Here is a 12,489-nt window from a genome sequence, read left to right on the forward strand (position 1 = left end):
GCCTGCGCTAGCAAGCATATAGATATATTAGCGCCATCTAGTAGGTAAGACATGAGACGACAAAATATGTTAAAAGTAGATGGCAGTTTAGTCTCCAGTCTTCTTTTTAGAGGCGAACCGCGAAAATTAAAACAAGAAACGCGTTCTAGAGGAAAAAATTTCACTTTTTTGATTTAACGTTTTTCTTTGGCTTGTTTTTAGAGGAACTTGCGTTAGGTTTCTTGTCACTCGTACCACTATTTGAGGAAATCGTTTTATTTTTGTCAGTTTTAGCGTTTCTGGGAGAAATTGACCTGCTTCGATCTTTAATTTTAAGCGAATCTTTTTTCGGCTTCGTGGAATCGGCCATTCTATGGGACTTGGAACCCTTTGTCTCGCTTGTTTTGGTGGTTTTAGAGGTGCCAGTAGTTTTACTTCTCTTTTTGAAACCACCCTGTTTTCCCGGTATTGGCGATGGGGGCGCTATTTTAATCGGGATAATTTGTGGCGGTTTGATATCGGTTTCTTTTGACTTGTTATAATCATCCGTATGCGTTTTAGAACGACTTTTCCTGGAGGTTCTCCTTGATTTTGCGTTTTTAGTGGATTTCTCTTTAACTGGAGCTTCTTGAGTCTCGTCGGCCAAATCGGCGTCTTCGTTATCGTCTTTATCTTCGACGAACCTGGCGTAATACTCGTAGGTGAACTTTTCGTTGAACGTCGCCGCGTTTTCGTCTTCTTCATCGTCTGCTCCGGCTTCTTCTTCTCCCACTCCGTCGTCTTTCATATCCGGTTCGTCTTCTTCGTCGTCGCTGTCCTTGCCCTTCTGCCCTTTTTTGGATTTCTTCTTTTTCTTGTTCCCGGGAGCGATAGTTGGCAGTATTGTGGCAGCTGAGGGCTTGCCGCTGAAAAGTACTTTCGGAGCCTCCGTCGCCATCGTCTTTAGTTTCAGCCGGTCCATTTCCACGTACCTAAAAAGAAAGAAATTCAAAGTATGATTGTATTCGCTATCGTAATGAGTGTAGATGGCGCTGCGGAGCCACGCTCTTTCAATATAGAGTCTATGATCATGCTATGATCTAGCGTCTGGTATGGCAAAACTAGAGAAAACGCCTCAATTTGGGCGTTGTAATTGCTCTGTGCATGGGCCAAATAATGATAAATCCAGGACATGACTCTGGTACCTTCACGCGTACTAAATCGACCGTCCACTAAAAGACACAGGCGGCCATTTTAGTAGGGGGGAAAAGGAGGAAAAATAATAAAAAATTGGGGGCAAAATCAAGCAAGTTTCCGGTTTCCCGAACGCCATCTAGTGATGACTGAGTCGGAATTCGGAAATAAGTGGCGGTTGTAATTCGAAAATCCTGCCATATTTCGCCCCTCATTTTTTGATACATTTTAACGATTCTAGGAAAGTATATGTTTAATATTATATAATTATATATATTATACTAATTATGAACTTAGTACGTATAAAAATAAGTACTTACTTTAATAACCACACTATATATGATAACTGTGAATAAATATTCCAGGATATTTACTACGACGACCACGTGTATTATTTTTGAAAACTGTCCCTAAAACATTTGCCCCCAAAATGACGTAGTTCCGCGATCGCGCGTTTTTCCCAATAGGGGGCAATAGTGATCGGGTGTTAGCGCTGTTGGACGGGTTTTTCGCATAGAGTCATGTCCTGGATTTATCATTATTTGGCCCATGCTCTGTGTTACCATGGAGAAAACCGAAGTAAAATTATAAAATGTCCATATTAACTGCATCACTCTAATACGCGTAATAGACGCTTCAATAAATCATCCTCCAAGGAAATCGCCAAGAAGTAATATTTCCGTGAGCCAGGATCTGCAAATCACTTTTTATATAGTGCTTGTTAAAATATTGGAAATTTTTCACCTTTACGGCAGCAAAAAGTGTTCCTTTCTAACTAGGTAGCTTTTTCGACACATTAAGGCTTGACAAAATCACGACATTGTTCTGTTTACAGGTGAAAAGTTTACATTATTTTAACAAGCACTATATAAACTATAACTTGCAGGTCCTGGCTCTCGGCGATTTCCTTGGATGATTTATTCTAGGAGGATGAAAGTTACTAGATTTATTTAAGAGCCTGTTACCTACTATAAAAAGTCCTTAGACTACTTACTGCCAAACTCTAATATGGAATTAATAGGCCTACCGTTTGCTAATACGCTAAGCCGAAAGAGGGCATAGCGATAGCTTTGTGTCGTGGACCGTTACTCCTAAATTTGTAAAGAATATCCTTTCACAGGGGTAATGCCATTTCTAAATACCAACCGTTTTTCCAGGTGGCGCAACCAGTCTGAAAAGTAGGAAATTTTATAAAAACAAAGAAAAATATTAATTTTAAACATTTTCCATCTGTGGTCTAATATATTCGAGGTCACAGCTGGTAACAAACTACCGAGTGACAAAACGTACATCAATCAGCACGTGTGGAAGATATATGATGCGATTAATATTCATTCTGGTCCAGATTAATAAAGGATTCTTCATATGAATAATCCTTGGTTTAATAGACAGGTTAAAGAGACTTTCAAGGGAGCTGTGAGGGCCCCGAGGGTCGGAAGTAAATTCGAAAAACGTCACTGAAACGTCATCATTTAGTGTAGCTTAGTAGAGTCGATTGTGCACAGTAAAGCTACATATACACTCCTACACGTTTCACCTACAGGTTTTCTAGCGCTGGCTTAATCTGTATGTTATTTCAAAATCACGTTTAACAGAATCTAGGGATGTATGACAAGCGGCAGCGAGTTTTAGGGGTCGAGTTTTTGATTTAGTTTCATCGGTCTGTTATTGCAAAACCAGGTTTAACGAAATCTAGGGATGTATGATAAGCGGCAGCGAGTTTTAGGGGTCGAGTTTTTGATCTAGTTTCATCGGTCTGTTATTGCAAAACCAGGTTTAACGAAATCTAGGTATGTATGACAAGCGGCAGCGAGTTTTAGGGGTCGAGTTTTTGATTTAGTTTCATAGGTCTGTTATTGCAAAACCAGGTTTAACGAAATCTAGGTATGTATGACAAGCGGCAGCGAGTTTTAGGGATCGAGTTTTTGATTTAGTTTCATCGGTCTGTTATTGCAAAACCAGGTTAAACGAAATCTAGGTATGTATGACAAGCGGCAGCGAGTTTTAGGGGTCGAGTTTTTGATTTAGTTTCATCGGTCTGTTATTGCAAAACCAGGTTTAACGAAATCTAGGGATGTATGATAAGCGGCAGCGAGTTTTAGGGGTCGAGTTTTTGATTTAGTTTCATCGGTCTGTTATTGCAAAACCAGGTTTAACGAAATCTAGGTATGTATGACAAGCGGCAGCGAGTTTTAGGGGTCGAGTTTTTGATTTAGTTTCATCGGTCTGTTATTGCATAAGCAGTTTAACGGAATCTAGGGATGAATGACAAGTGACAGCGCGTTTTAGGGGACGAGCTTTTGATTTAGTTTCATAGGTCTGTTATTGCAAAACCAGGTTTAACGGAATCTAGAGATGTATTACAAACGGCAGCGCGTTTTAGGGGTCGAGTTTTTGTTTTAGTTTCATCGGTCTGTTATTGCATAAGCAGGTTTAACGGAATCTAGGGATGAATGACAAGTGACAGCGCGTTTTAGGGGACGAGCTTTTGATTTAGTTTCATAGGTCTGTTATTGCAAAACCAGGTTTAACGGAATCTAGGGATGTATTACAAACGGCAGCGCGTTTTAGGGGTCGAGTTTTTGATTTAGTTTCATCGGTCTGTTATTGCATAAGCAGGTTTAACGGAATCTAGGGATGAATGACAAGCGGCAGCGCGTTTTAGGGTCGAGTTTTTGATTTAGTTTCATCGGTCTGTTATTGCATAAGCAGGTTTAACGGAATCTAGGGATGAATGACAAGTGACAGCGCGTTTTAGGGGACGAGCTTTTGATTTAGTTTCATCGGTCTGTTATTGCAAAACCAGGTTTAACGGAATCTAGGGATGTATTACAAACGGTAGCGCGTTTTAGGGGTCGAGTTTTTGTTTTAGTTGTAGGATTTCAGCCTATGGTATAGCGGTGGAAGAACTAAGTCATCTTAAGGTAAAACAGGAAAAAATTTAATGGCGAACGCAAAACACAACTGGAATAAATATTATTACACAGTTCGCTTTATATAGCGGAATAAAATCAGGTAAAAAATAAACAACATAAATTAATAACAACGGCAATGTAAATAAACTTGATAAAGAAGATAGCCGTCGTATTATTCCAACATTAGTTTCATCGGTCTGTTATCGCAAAACCAGGTTTAACGGAATCTAGGGATGTATGACAAGTGGCAGCGAGTTTTAGGGATCGAGTTTTTGATTTAGTTTCATCGGTCTGTTATTGCAAAACCAGGTTTAACGGAATCTAGGGATGTATGATAAGCGGCAGCGAGTTTTAGGGGTCAAGTTTTTGTTTTAGTTTCATCGGTCTGTTATTGCATAAGCAGGTTTAACGGAATCTAGGGATGAATGACAAGTGACAGCGCGTTTTAGGGGACGAGCTTTTGATTTAGTTTCATAGGTCTGTTATTGCAAAACCAGGTTTAACGGAATCTAGGGATGTATTACAAACGGCAGCGCGTTTCAGGGGTCGAGTTTTTGATTTAGTTTCATCGGTCTGTTATTGCATAAGCAGGTTTAACGGAATCTAGGGATGAATGACAAGCGGCAGCGCGTTTTAGGGGTCGAGTTTTTGATTTAGTTTCATCGGTCTGTTATTGCATAAGCAGGTTTAACGGAATCTAGGGATGAATGACAAGTGACAGCGCGTTTTAGGGGACGAGCTTTTGATTTAGTTTCATCGGTCTGTTATTGCAAAACCAGGTTTAACGGAATCTAGGGATGTATTACAAACGGTAGCGCGTTTTAGGGGTCGAGCTTTTGTTTTAGTTGTAGGATTTCAGCCTATGGTATAGCGGTGGAAGAACTAAGTCATCTTAAGGTAAAACAGGAAAAAATTTAATGGCGAACGCAAAACACAACTGGAATAAATATTATTACATAGTTCGCTTTATATAGCGGAATAAAATCAGGTAAAAAATAAACAACATAAATTAATAACAACGGCAATGTAAATAAACTTGATAAAGAAGATAGCCGTCGTATTATTCCAACATTAGTTTCATCGGTCTGTTATCGCAAAACCAGGTTTAACGGAATCTAGGGATGTATGACAAGTGGCAGCGAGTTTTAGGGATCGAGTTTTTGATTTAGTTTCATCGGTCTGTTATTGCAAAACCAGGTTTAACGGAATCTAGGGATGTATGACAAGCGGCAGCGAGTTTTAGGGATCGAGTTTTTGATTTAGTTTCATCGGTCTGTTATTGCAAAACCAGGTTTAACGGAATCTAGGGATGTATGATAAGCGGCAGCGAGTTTTAGGGGTCAAGTTTTTGATTTAGTTTCATCGGTCTGTTATTGCAAAACCAGGTTTAACGAAATCTAGGTATGTATGACAAGCGGCAGCGCGTTTTAGGGGTCGAGTTTTTGATTTAGTTTCATCGGTCTGTTATTTCAAAACCAGGTTTAACGAAATCTAGGTACATGTATGTATGACAAGTGGCAGCGAGTTTTAGGGGTCGAGTTTTTGATTTAGTTTCATCGGTCTGTTATTGCAAAACCAGGTTTAACGGAATCTAGGGATGTATGACAAGCGGCAGCGCCTTTTAGGGACGAGTTTTTGATTTAGTTTCATCGGTCTGTTATTGCAAAACCAGGTTTAACGAAATCTAGTTATGTATGACCAGCGGCAGCGAGTTTTAGGGGTCGAGTTTTTGATTTAGTTTCATCGGTCTGTTATTGCAAAACCAGGTTTAACGGAATCTAGGGATGTATGATAAGAGGCAGCGAGTTTTAGGGGTCGAGTTTTTGATTTAGTTTCATCGGTCTGTTATTTCAAAACCAGGTTTAACGAAATCTAGGTACATGTATGTATGACAAGTGGCAGCGAGTTTTAGGGGTCGAGTTTTTGATTTAGTTTCATCGGTCTGTTATTGCAAAACCAGGTTTAACGGAATCTAGGGATGTATGACAAGCGGCAGCGCCTTTTAGGGGACGAGTTTTTGATTTAGTTTCATCGGTCTGTTATTGCAAAACCAGGTTTAACGAAATCTAGTTATGTATGACCAGCGGCAGCGAGTTTTAGGGGTCGAGTTTTTGATTTAGTTTCATCGGTCTGTTATTGCAAAACCAGGTTTAACGGAATCTAGGGATGTATGATAAGAGGCAGCGAGTTTTAGGGGTCGAGTTTTTGATTTAGTTTCATCGGTCTGTTATTTCAAAACCAGGTTTAACGAAATCTAGGTACATGTATGTATGACAAGTGGCAGCGAGTTTTAGGGGTCGAGTTTTTGATTTAGTTTCATCGGTCTGTTATTGCAAAACCAGGTTTAACGGAATCTAGGGATGTATGACAAGCGGCAGCGCCTTTTAGGGGACGAGTTTTTGATTTAGTTTCATCGGTCTGTTATTGCAAAACCAGGTTTAACGAAATCTAGTTATGTATGACCAGCGGCAGCGAGTTTTAGGGGTCGAGTTTTTGATTTAGTTTCATCGGTCTGTTATTGCAAAACCAGGTTTAACGGAATCTAGGGATGTATGATAAGAGGCAGCGAGTTTTAGGGGTCGAGTTTTTGATTTAGTTCATACTAATTATGACAGAGTTTGACGACAATACTACCACTTAACACTACCTACCTGGAATAAATCTCCTCGTCCATGTTGGTCTTGGGTCGATCGAGGGTCAACATTTTCCAGTCAATTTCCACCTGAGCTACGTCTCTCAGACGGATGTTCCTCATGCCATCAGGAATGGGACTTTCGAAGGCGTACACTCCGTCGTTCAGAAATGGGTCGTCGACGCTGGAACTGGTTGGTAAGGGGACGTTGTTGAAACCTTTTTTCTTGGGTGCTGGAACGGGTGGTGGCAACACGTCCTTGTCCACAATCTTCTCTTTGCGAAGTTTCAAGTCGGGCACTCGTTTCAGGGCCACCTGCAACTGATCCTCCGTTCGAATCTTGACTCCTTTTAAATCCAAGAAACATACCGGCGGTTCTTTCAGATCTAGTAGGTCTTCTTCCAACCTGAAGGCCATAATCAGTTTGCTCGGGATCTGAAGTGTATCTTAGGAGACGGTAACAAGTTTACCTACAGTCTTCTGTTCCATGAAAAACCTGCTAGAATGGTGTGGAATTTTTGAGCTTTTTGAAAAAGTTTGTGCCGAACCGGATGAAACCATGATGCGTGTCCAAACTACATCGCTGACATACTGGCTGATATTTCGCGTCTAGCCGACGCGACCGAATTCTTCTAAACGTGATCTACGCGCTTCTATCGTCTTTGAACCAATATATTACCCTTTTTAAATATGGAATTCACGCCACGAATTTATTTTCATCACGATCTGTTAGCGATATCTTGTAATCGTGGAGAGTCTGCTAAATCATTTGCAAACGGCCAAAGCGAACCTCTTATCTAGATCCAACTCCAGCCGGCACTTTTTCCACTTGAAGTTGCAGCGAGAATTTTCTCTCCTTTTTTGAAAATCAATATCGGAGCTTGCTAGAATCGTTTTTTATTATTATTATTCTAAACGCGGTCTTAGCTGGAACTAGAATTAAAGGCGGGAACGCTAAACTATCAACTGTATCACCATCGTCAGGTGTTACGGGCTAAAATCCTTGATAAGTTTTGGGGACATTTTGAGGACCAACATTTACCGTCGACGGAACCTTTTGTTTTTAAAGAACCCGACGTCTAGAGAGTCTCAAGTCGTTGGTGACCATATAGTGGCGGTCGGGCCAAGCCTGTTTAATAATAATCTTGGTGCTTTTAAGGACTTCCGGTTAACGTGGTCGATTACTACTTCCGGTTACTGGGAGCTCTTCAAAGAAGAGGAAGTAGGAAAAGCCCACGAACCCTACTTAAATTAGCGGGCTCTAGGATAGAACGAAGTACCTTATAAAAATATGTTTCACCCGGAAAGTTGGTCAAGATGGCGGCCATAAATAAAAGGCGGGGCGTCATGGCGGATATGGTGAAGACTTTACACTTGCGGTATAGAGACTTTGACGTCACAAGAAAGCTATCTATAGATCAATGAGAGTTTGAGACGAAGCAAAATCCTTTTATATAGGAGCCACGAAAAAACAATTCAATTCGGTTTTTATTTTTATACGCCTACTGTTGATTCGAATAATGGGATAAACATATTCGCTCCGCTAAATTTATTATTTATCGCTTCAATCGTGTATAAAAGTTGTGCTTAGGCAACTTTTGCTTATGATATATATACACCATTCTGCATTTTTAAAAGGCTTTATATTTTTATATACGTAGTCCCAGAAGCATATAAACTTATCCAGCTGAATACCCTGCTAATGTTCTCGTACCCAAGGAACCACACAGGCCTAAGTCAACTAGTGACTTGTGAATGCAATAAAATAAGCTACGCTTGCTGAGCGGGTTTTTATGGAGCTCATTCATAGCGAAATACGTAAAAGTTCAGTTCAGTTTATGCTTAAAAATAGGGTGCTTCTTCGAATTTACTCTTATGTCCATGGCTTTTCGAAGTAAAACGTCATCGATACGTCAAGCTTGATGCAGAAGTTACATTAAAATAATAGGACCAATGTTACATTATAGTATGGCCTAGTTTGCCCTGGTTGTTCAAAATTCATTTTGCATTTGAAAACGTATTTTGCATTTCATATTTTCAATTTTTTGGGTTTGATATGTGGAAAAACCTTTTCAAAATGTTTTTACTGTGGTACCATCATCGCAGCTCTTGTAGAGAAAGTTCGTCTGCTATTTACTCACAAGTAATCATAGATGGCGGTACTCAGTTACTCACTTACCCAAAAGCAGACGAACATTTCTAATTAATAATAATAATTACAAACTAATTGTGCATTTGTAAAAACATTTTCAAAACGTATTTCGTATTTTTGTTTTGAGCTGCAATAACCATTTCACATTTTGCATTTATTAAAACTAATTTTCAAAATGCATTTTCTATTTTGCATTTATTAAAACTAATTTTCAAAGTGCATTTTCTATTTTGCATTTATTAAAACTAATTTTCAAAATGCATTTTCTATTTTGGGTTATGGAGAAAGTATTTTGCATTTGGCATTTTGCATTTTGGGTTATGGAGAAAGTATTTTGCATTTTGCATTTTGGGTTATGGAGAAAGTATTTTGCATTGGGCATTTTGCATTTTGGGTTATGGAGAAAGTATTTTGCATTTTTCATTTTGGGTTATGGAGAAAGTATTTTGCATTTTGCCTTTTGGGTTATGGAGAAAGTATTTTGCATTTTGCCTTTTGGGTTATGGAGAAAGTATTTTGCATTTTGCCTTTTGGGTTATGGAGAAAGTATTTTGCATTTTGCCTTTTGGGTTATGGAGAAAGTATTGTGCATTTTGCCTTTTGGGTTATGGAGAAAGTATTTTGCATTTTGCATTTTGGGTTATGGAGAAAGTATTTTGCATTTTGCCTTTTGGGTTATGGAGAAAGTATTTTGCATTTTGCCTTTTGGGTTATGGAGAAAGTATTTTGCATTTTGGGTTATGGAGAAAGTATTTTGCATTTTACATTGTGGGATATGGATAAAGTATTTTGCATTTTACATTGTGGGATATGGATAAAGTATTTTGCATTTTGCATTTCGGGTTATGGATAAAGTATTTTGAACAACCCTGTAGATTGGACACTTATCACGTAAGAGAGATGTTATAAACTTCAGGCAGTTCGTATTTTGTTGGGGAAGTCGTTAATAATCGCTTGGGTTGGCTGTGATTGATTTTTTAGGACTTTGTTTGTGTTTCGGAAACGCGCCAATCGGATACCTTTAGTTCGATAAAGAAATCAGCCTGCCGTATAATAGCTATAGGTCAAACAACTGTGAACGGGAACGTCTGGGCGGTGTTACCGGAACCGTGTCGTCAACGTTACTTGTCAATGTCGTCAAGACTTTCTGAAGTTTTTCGTTTAATGTCACAGGCGGCCGTGCACCTGTTTTATTTATGTTGATTTTGTAATCTCATTTTCGTTTTGGCTACAGCCTCCTATAGCGTTATCGTGAATCCAAATATAAAACCGAGAACGTAGGAGAACTAGCTTTCGATTACATTGACATCTGGTCATCTAATACCCAAGTTACCTCCTTGGACATCTAGCGACTTTTAGGGCCTTTAATTCAGGTGACCGGATTACAAGCGCGTAGGAGGGTGGCGACAAGCCCTTCATTCCACGCACTAACTATATACGGTTAACCCAACAGGTTTTTATGAAAGGGGAAACCGAAGAACTCGGGGGAAACCTCGTTTAACCAATGGCAAAAGTGACATAATTACCAAAAGTGTGACAATCCCTGTACTTTCGTATGCTAAAGGTTTAATGAATGCTCGACTCGAGATCGACCACATAAAAGACTATTTATTGTCGCCTTTCTGGATCTTTTTTTAGTCTTTGGTATTATATCGTAGGTAGATAGCGATAGCATCTCCACAGAACGACGATAAATCAAAATATACACTATCTTTGACCAGTGCTACTTAGTTCCTCCGTTCCTCACTACGAGGCGTTATTTGTTGGTTTTAACTTCCTTCCCTCCCCAAGGCATACCTTCCCTTCTCCCCTCGCTCGTAACATTCATTATGAAATAGGTCCGTTTGACACACTTTTGATAATTATGTCACTTTTGACAATGGGGAGAAAACTTTCAAACTCAACGCGGAGGGAGTTGTTCCGAGTTTTACCCAGTACCACAAGCTTGGATCGAACCCGGCTCCTCTTGCTGCGAGGTGAAAGTGGTAACCACTCCACCAGTCCACAATTTACCAAGCAAATCCTTGTAAAAATTTAAACGCTAACTTTTCAGTTCGAGCGAAGCCCTGAAGACGCGTTCACACTCTGCCTTGATATCGATTCAAAACGTTTCGAAGAAGCTGCGTGAACCAGGCTAAATCGTCTTAAACCGACTCAAACCGTTTTCTACCGCTTACATGTGAACGTAGCTTTTGAAGTTTGATTTTAATACCTTTGTTTGTACTAGTCTACTAGATGGCGCCAATTTAAAGCTTTTGGTCGGAAGGAAATAAATACTAAATTATTACAAAAATTAATTCTAACACTTTTTAAGCCATGTTTTATATAAAAACCATTAATAAATGTTCAACTCAGGGAAATTCGACATAAAAAGAAACACGATAATTTGAAATATCTACGTTTAAGACTGTTGGCGCCATCTGGTAAAACTTTGGATTTTTAAAAATTAGCCTCTAATGGCGTTACCGCTGTGAGAGGATATTGTCCTTTGACAAATGTCTATATTTTTCCAAATCAAATTCTATAGTTTTTTTGCCAAACTTATTAAACCAAATTATTGTATATAATACGTTTTTGACGATGGTAAATATATTTTAAAGTATGTAAGTATCGGCCCGGGCGCCAATGGCTAGGGGGCGCCCAAAGTATTACAGGTAAAATGAATTAGTTGGATTATATATTCAACTCGTTTAAATAAAACTAAATAAAGTGGATTTCCAGTGGTGACGGGGGGGGGGGGGGGGCGGCAATTTGTGCGTGTTTGCCCCGGGCGACAAATATCCTCGCTACGCCACAGGGATTTATATTCAAAACTTGATTTTTATTTGGTGTAAGTTAATGTTTACTCCTATTAAAATAACATTGGACATGCCAGTTCGAAATGATTGAATATTTAACGAAATTCGCTCCAAATAGCTTTGTCACGACAATTTTTGGGAATTAGTTTACTTATATTTCTTGGTTACGTGCAAGATTTTAATTACATTTGTCACTATTTCTACAATCTACACGTATGAACCTTTACCGAAGCCATAATTATTAACAACAAACATTAATTAAAAAATACCCTAAACAATTTTTGATAACGTTTTAGAAGCCATTAATATACATTCATGTACCAAAGAATATGGCACATACTTTTAGACTGTGTATATAACGAATGTTCGTCTGCTATTTTATCTCAAAACGGAAACATAGATGGCGATCAGACTTGGAAATAGTGGTATTTTTGAGTCTTTTTGACCCCATCATGTCTATATTATAAAATATTTATTATATTTATTTAATTTATTTTAAATTAAGTAAATAAATAAATAAATACAGAAATATCAGGAAGATTTAATAGTTTATGATATATTGTGATATTTTCTAAAACGTTTTTCATTTAAATTGGGGTCCTGTACTGAGCTAAACTCCCATCAAAGACTGAGGGGGGAATTTTTGTCGGGAAGGGGAATGGGAGGGGGGAATGGGAGGGGGGAATAGCATAGCTGGATTTTATGAAAACACCTATTCGCCACTACAGAATCGCGGTAAAATGACGTCATAGTTTTAGTGAACACACAGACTTGCAATTAGAAGCAGTCCGAGGGTCTTTGACTCTTAAAATAAATGCTGAGACCCTCGAAAAAGATTAT

General features: G+C 38.9%; 1 protein-coding gene across 1 annotated transcript; it reads right to left on the bottom strand.

The window, feature by feature from the left end:
- Window positions 1–157: 157 nt before the first annotated feature.
- Window positions 158–7,209, bottom strand: LOC149951902 (uncharacterized). Its single transcript, XM_090168347.1, has 2 exons — window positions 6,719–7,209; window positions 158–950 (listed from the first exon to the last, which is right to left on the bottom strand). The coding sequence occupies exons 1-2, from the start codon at window positions 7,114–7,116 to the stop codon at window positions 161–163; spliced, it is 1,188 nt and encodes a 395-aa protein (XP_090024473.1). The 5' UTR covers window positions 7,117–7,209; the 3' UTR covers window positions 158–160.
- Window positions 7,210–12,489: the final 5,280 nt, after the last annotated feature.

Source organism: Leiobunum rupestre, chromosome 3 (assembly GCF_980474605.1).
Source record: "Leiobunum rupestre chromosome 3, qqLeiRupe1.1.hap1, whole genome shotgun sequence".
NCBI classification, from domain to species: domain Eukaryota; kingdom Metazoa; phylum Arthropoda; class Arachnida; order Opiliones; family Sclerosomatidae; genus Leiobunum; species Leiobunum rupestre.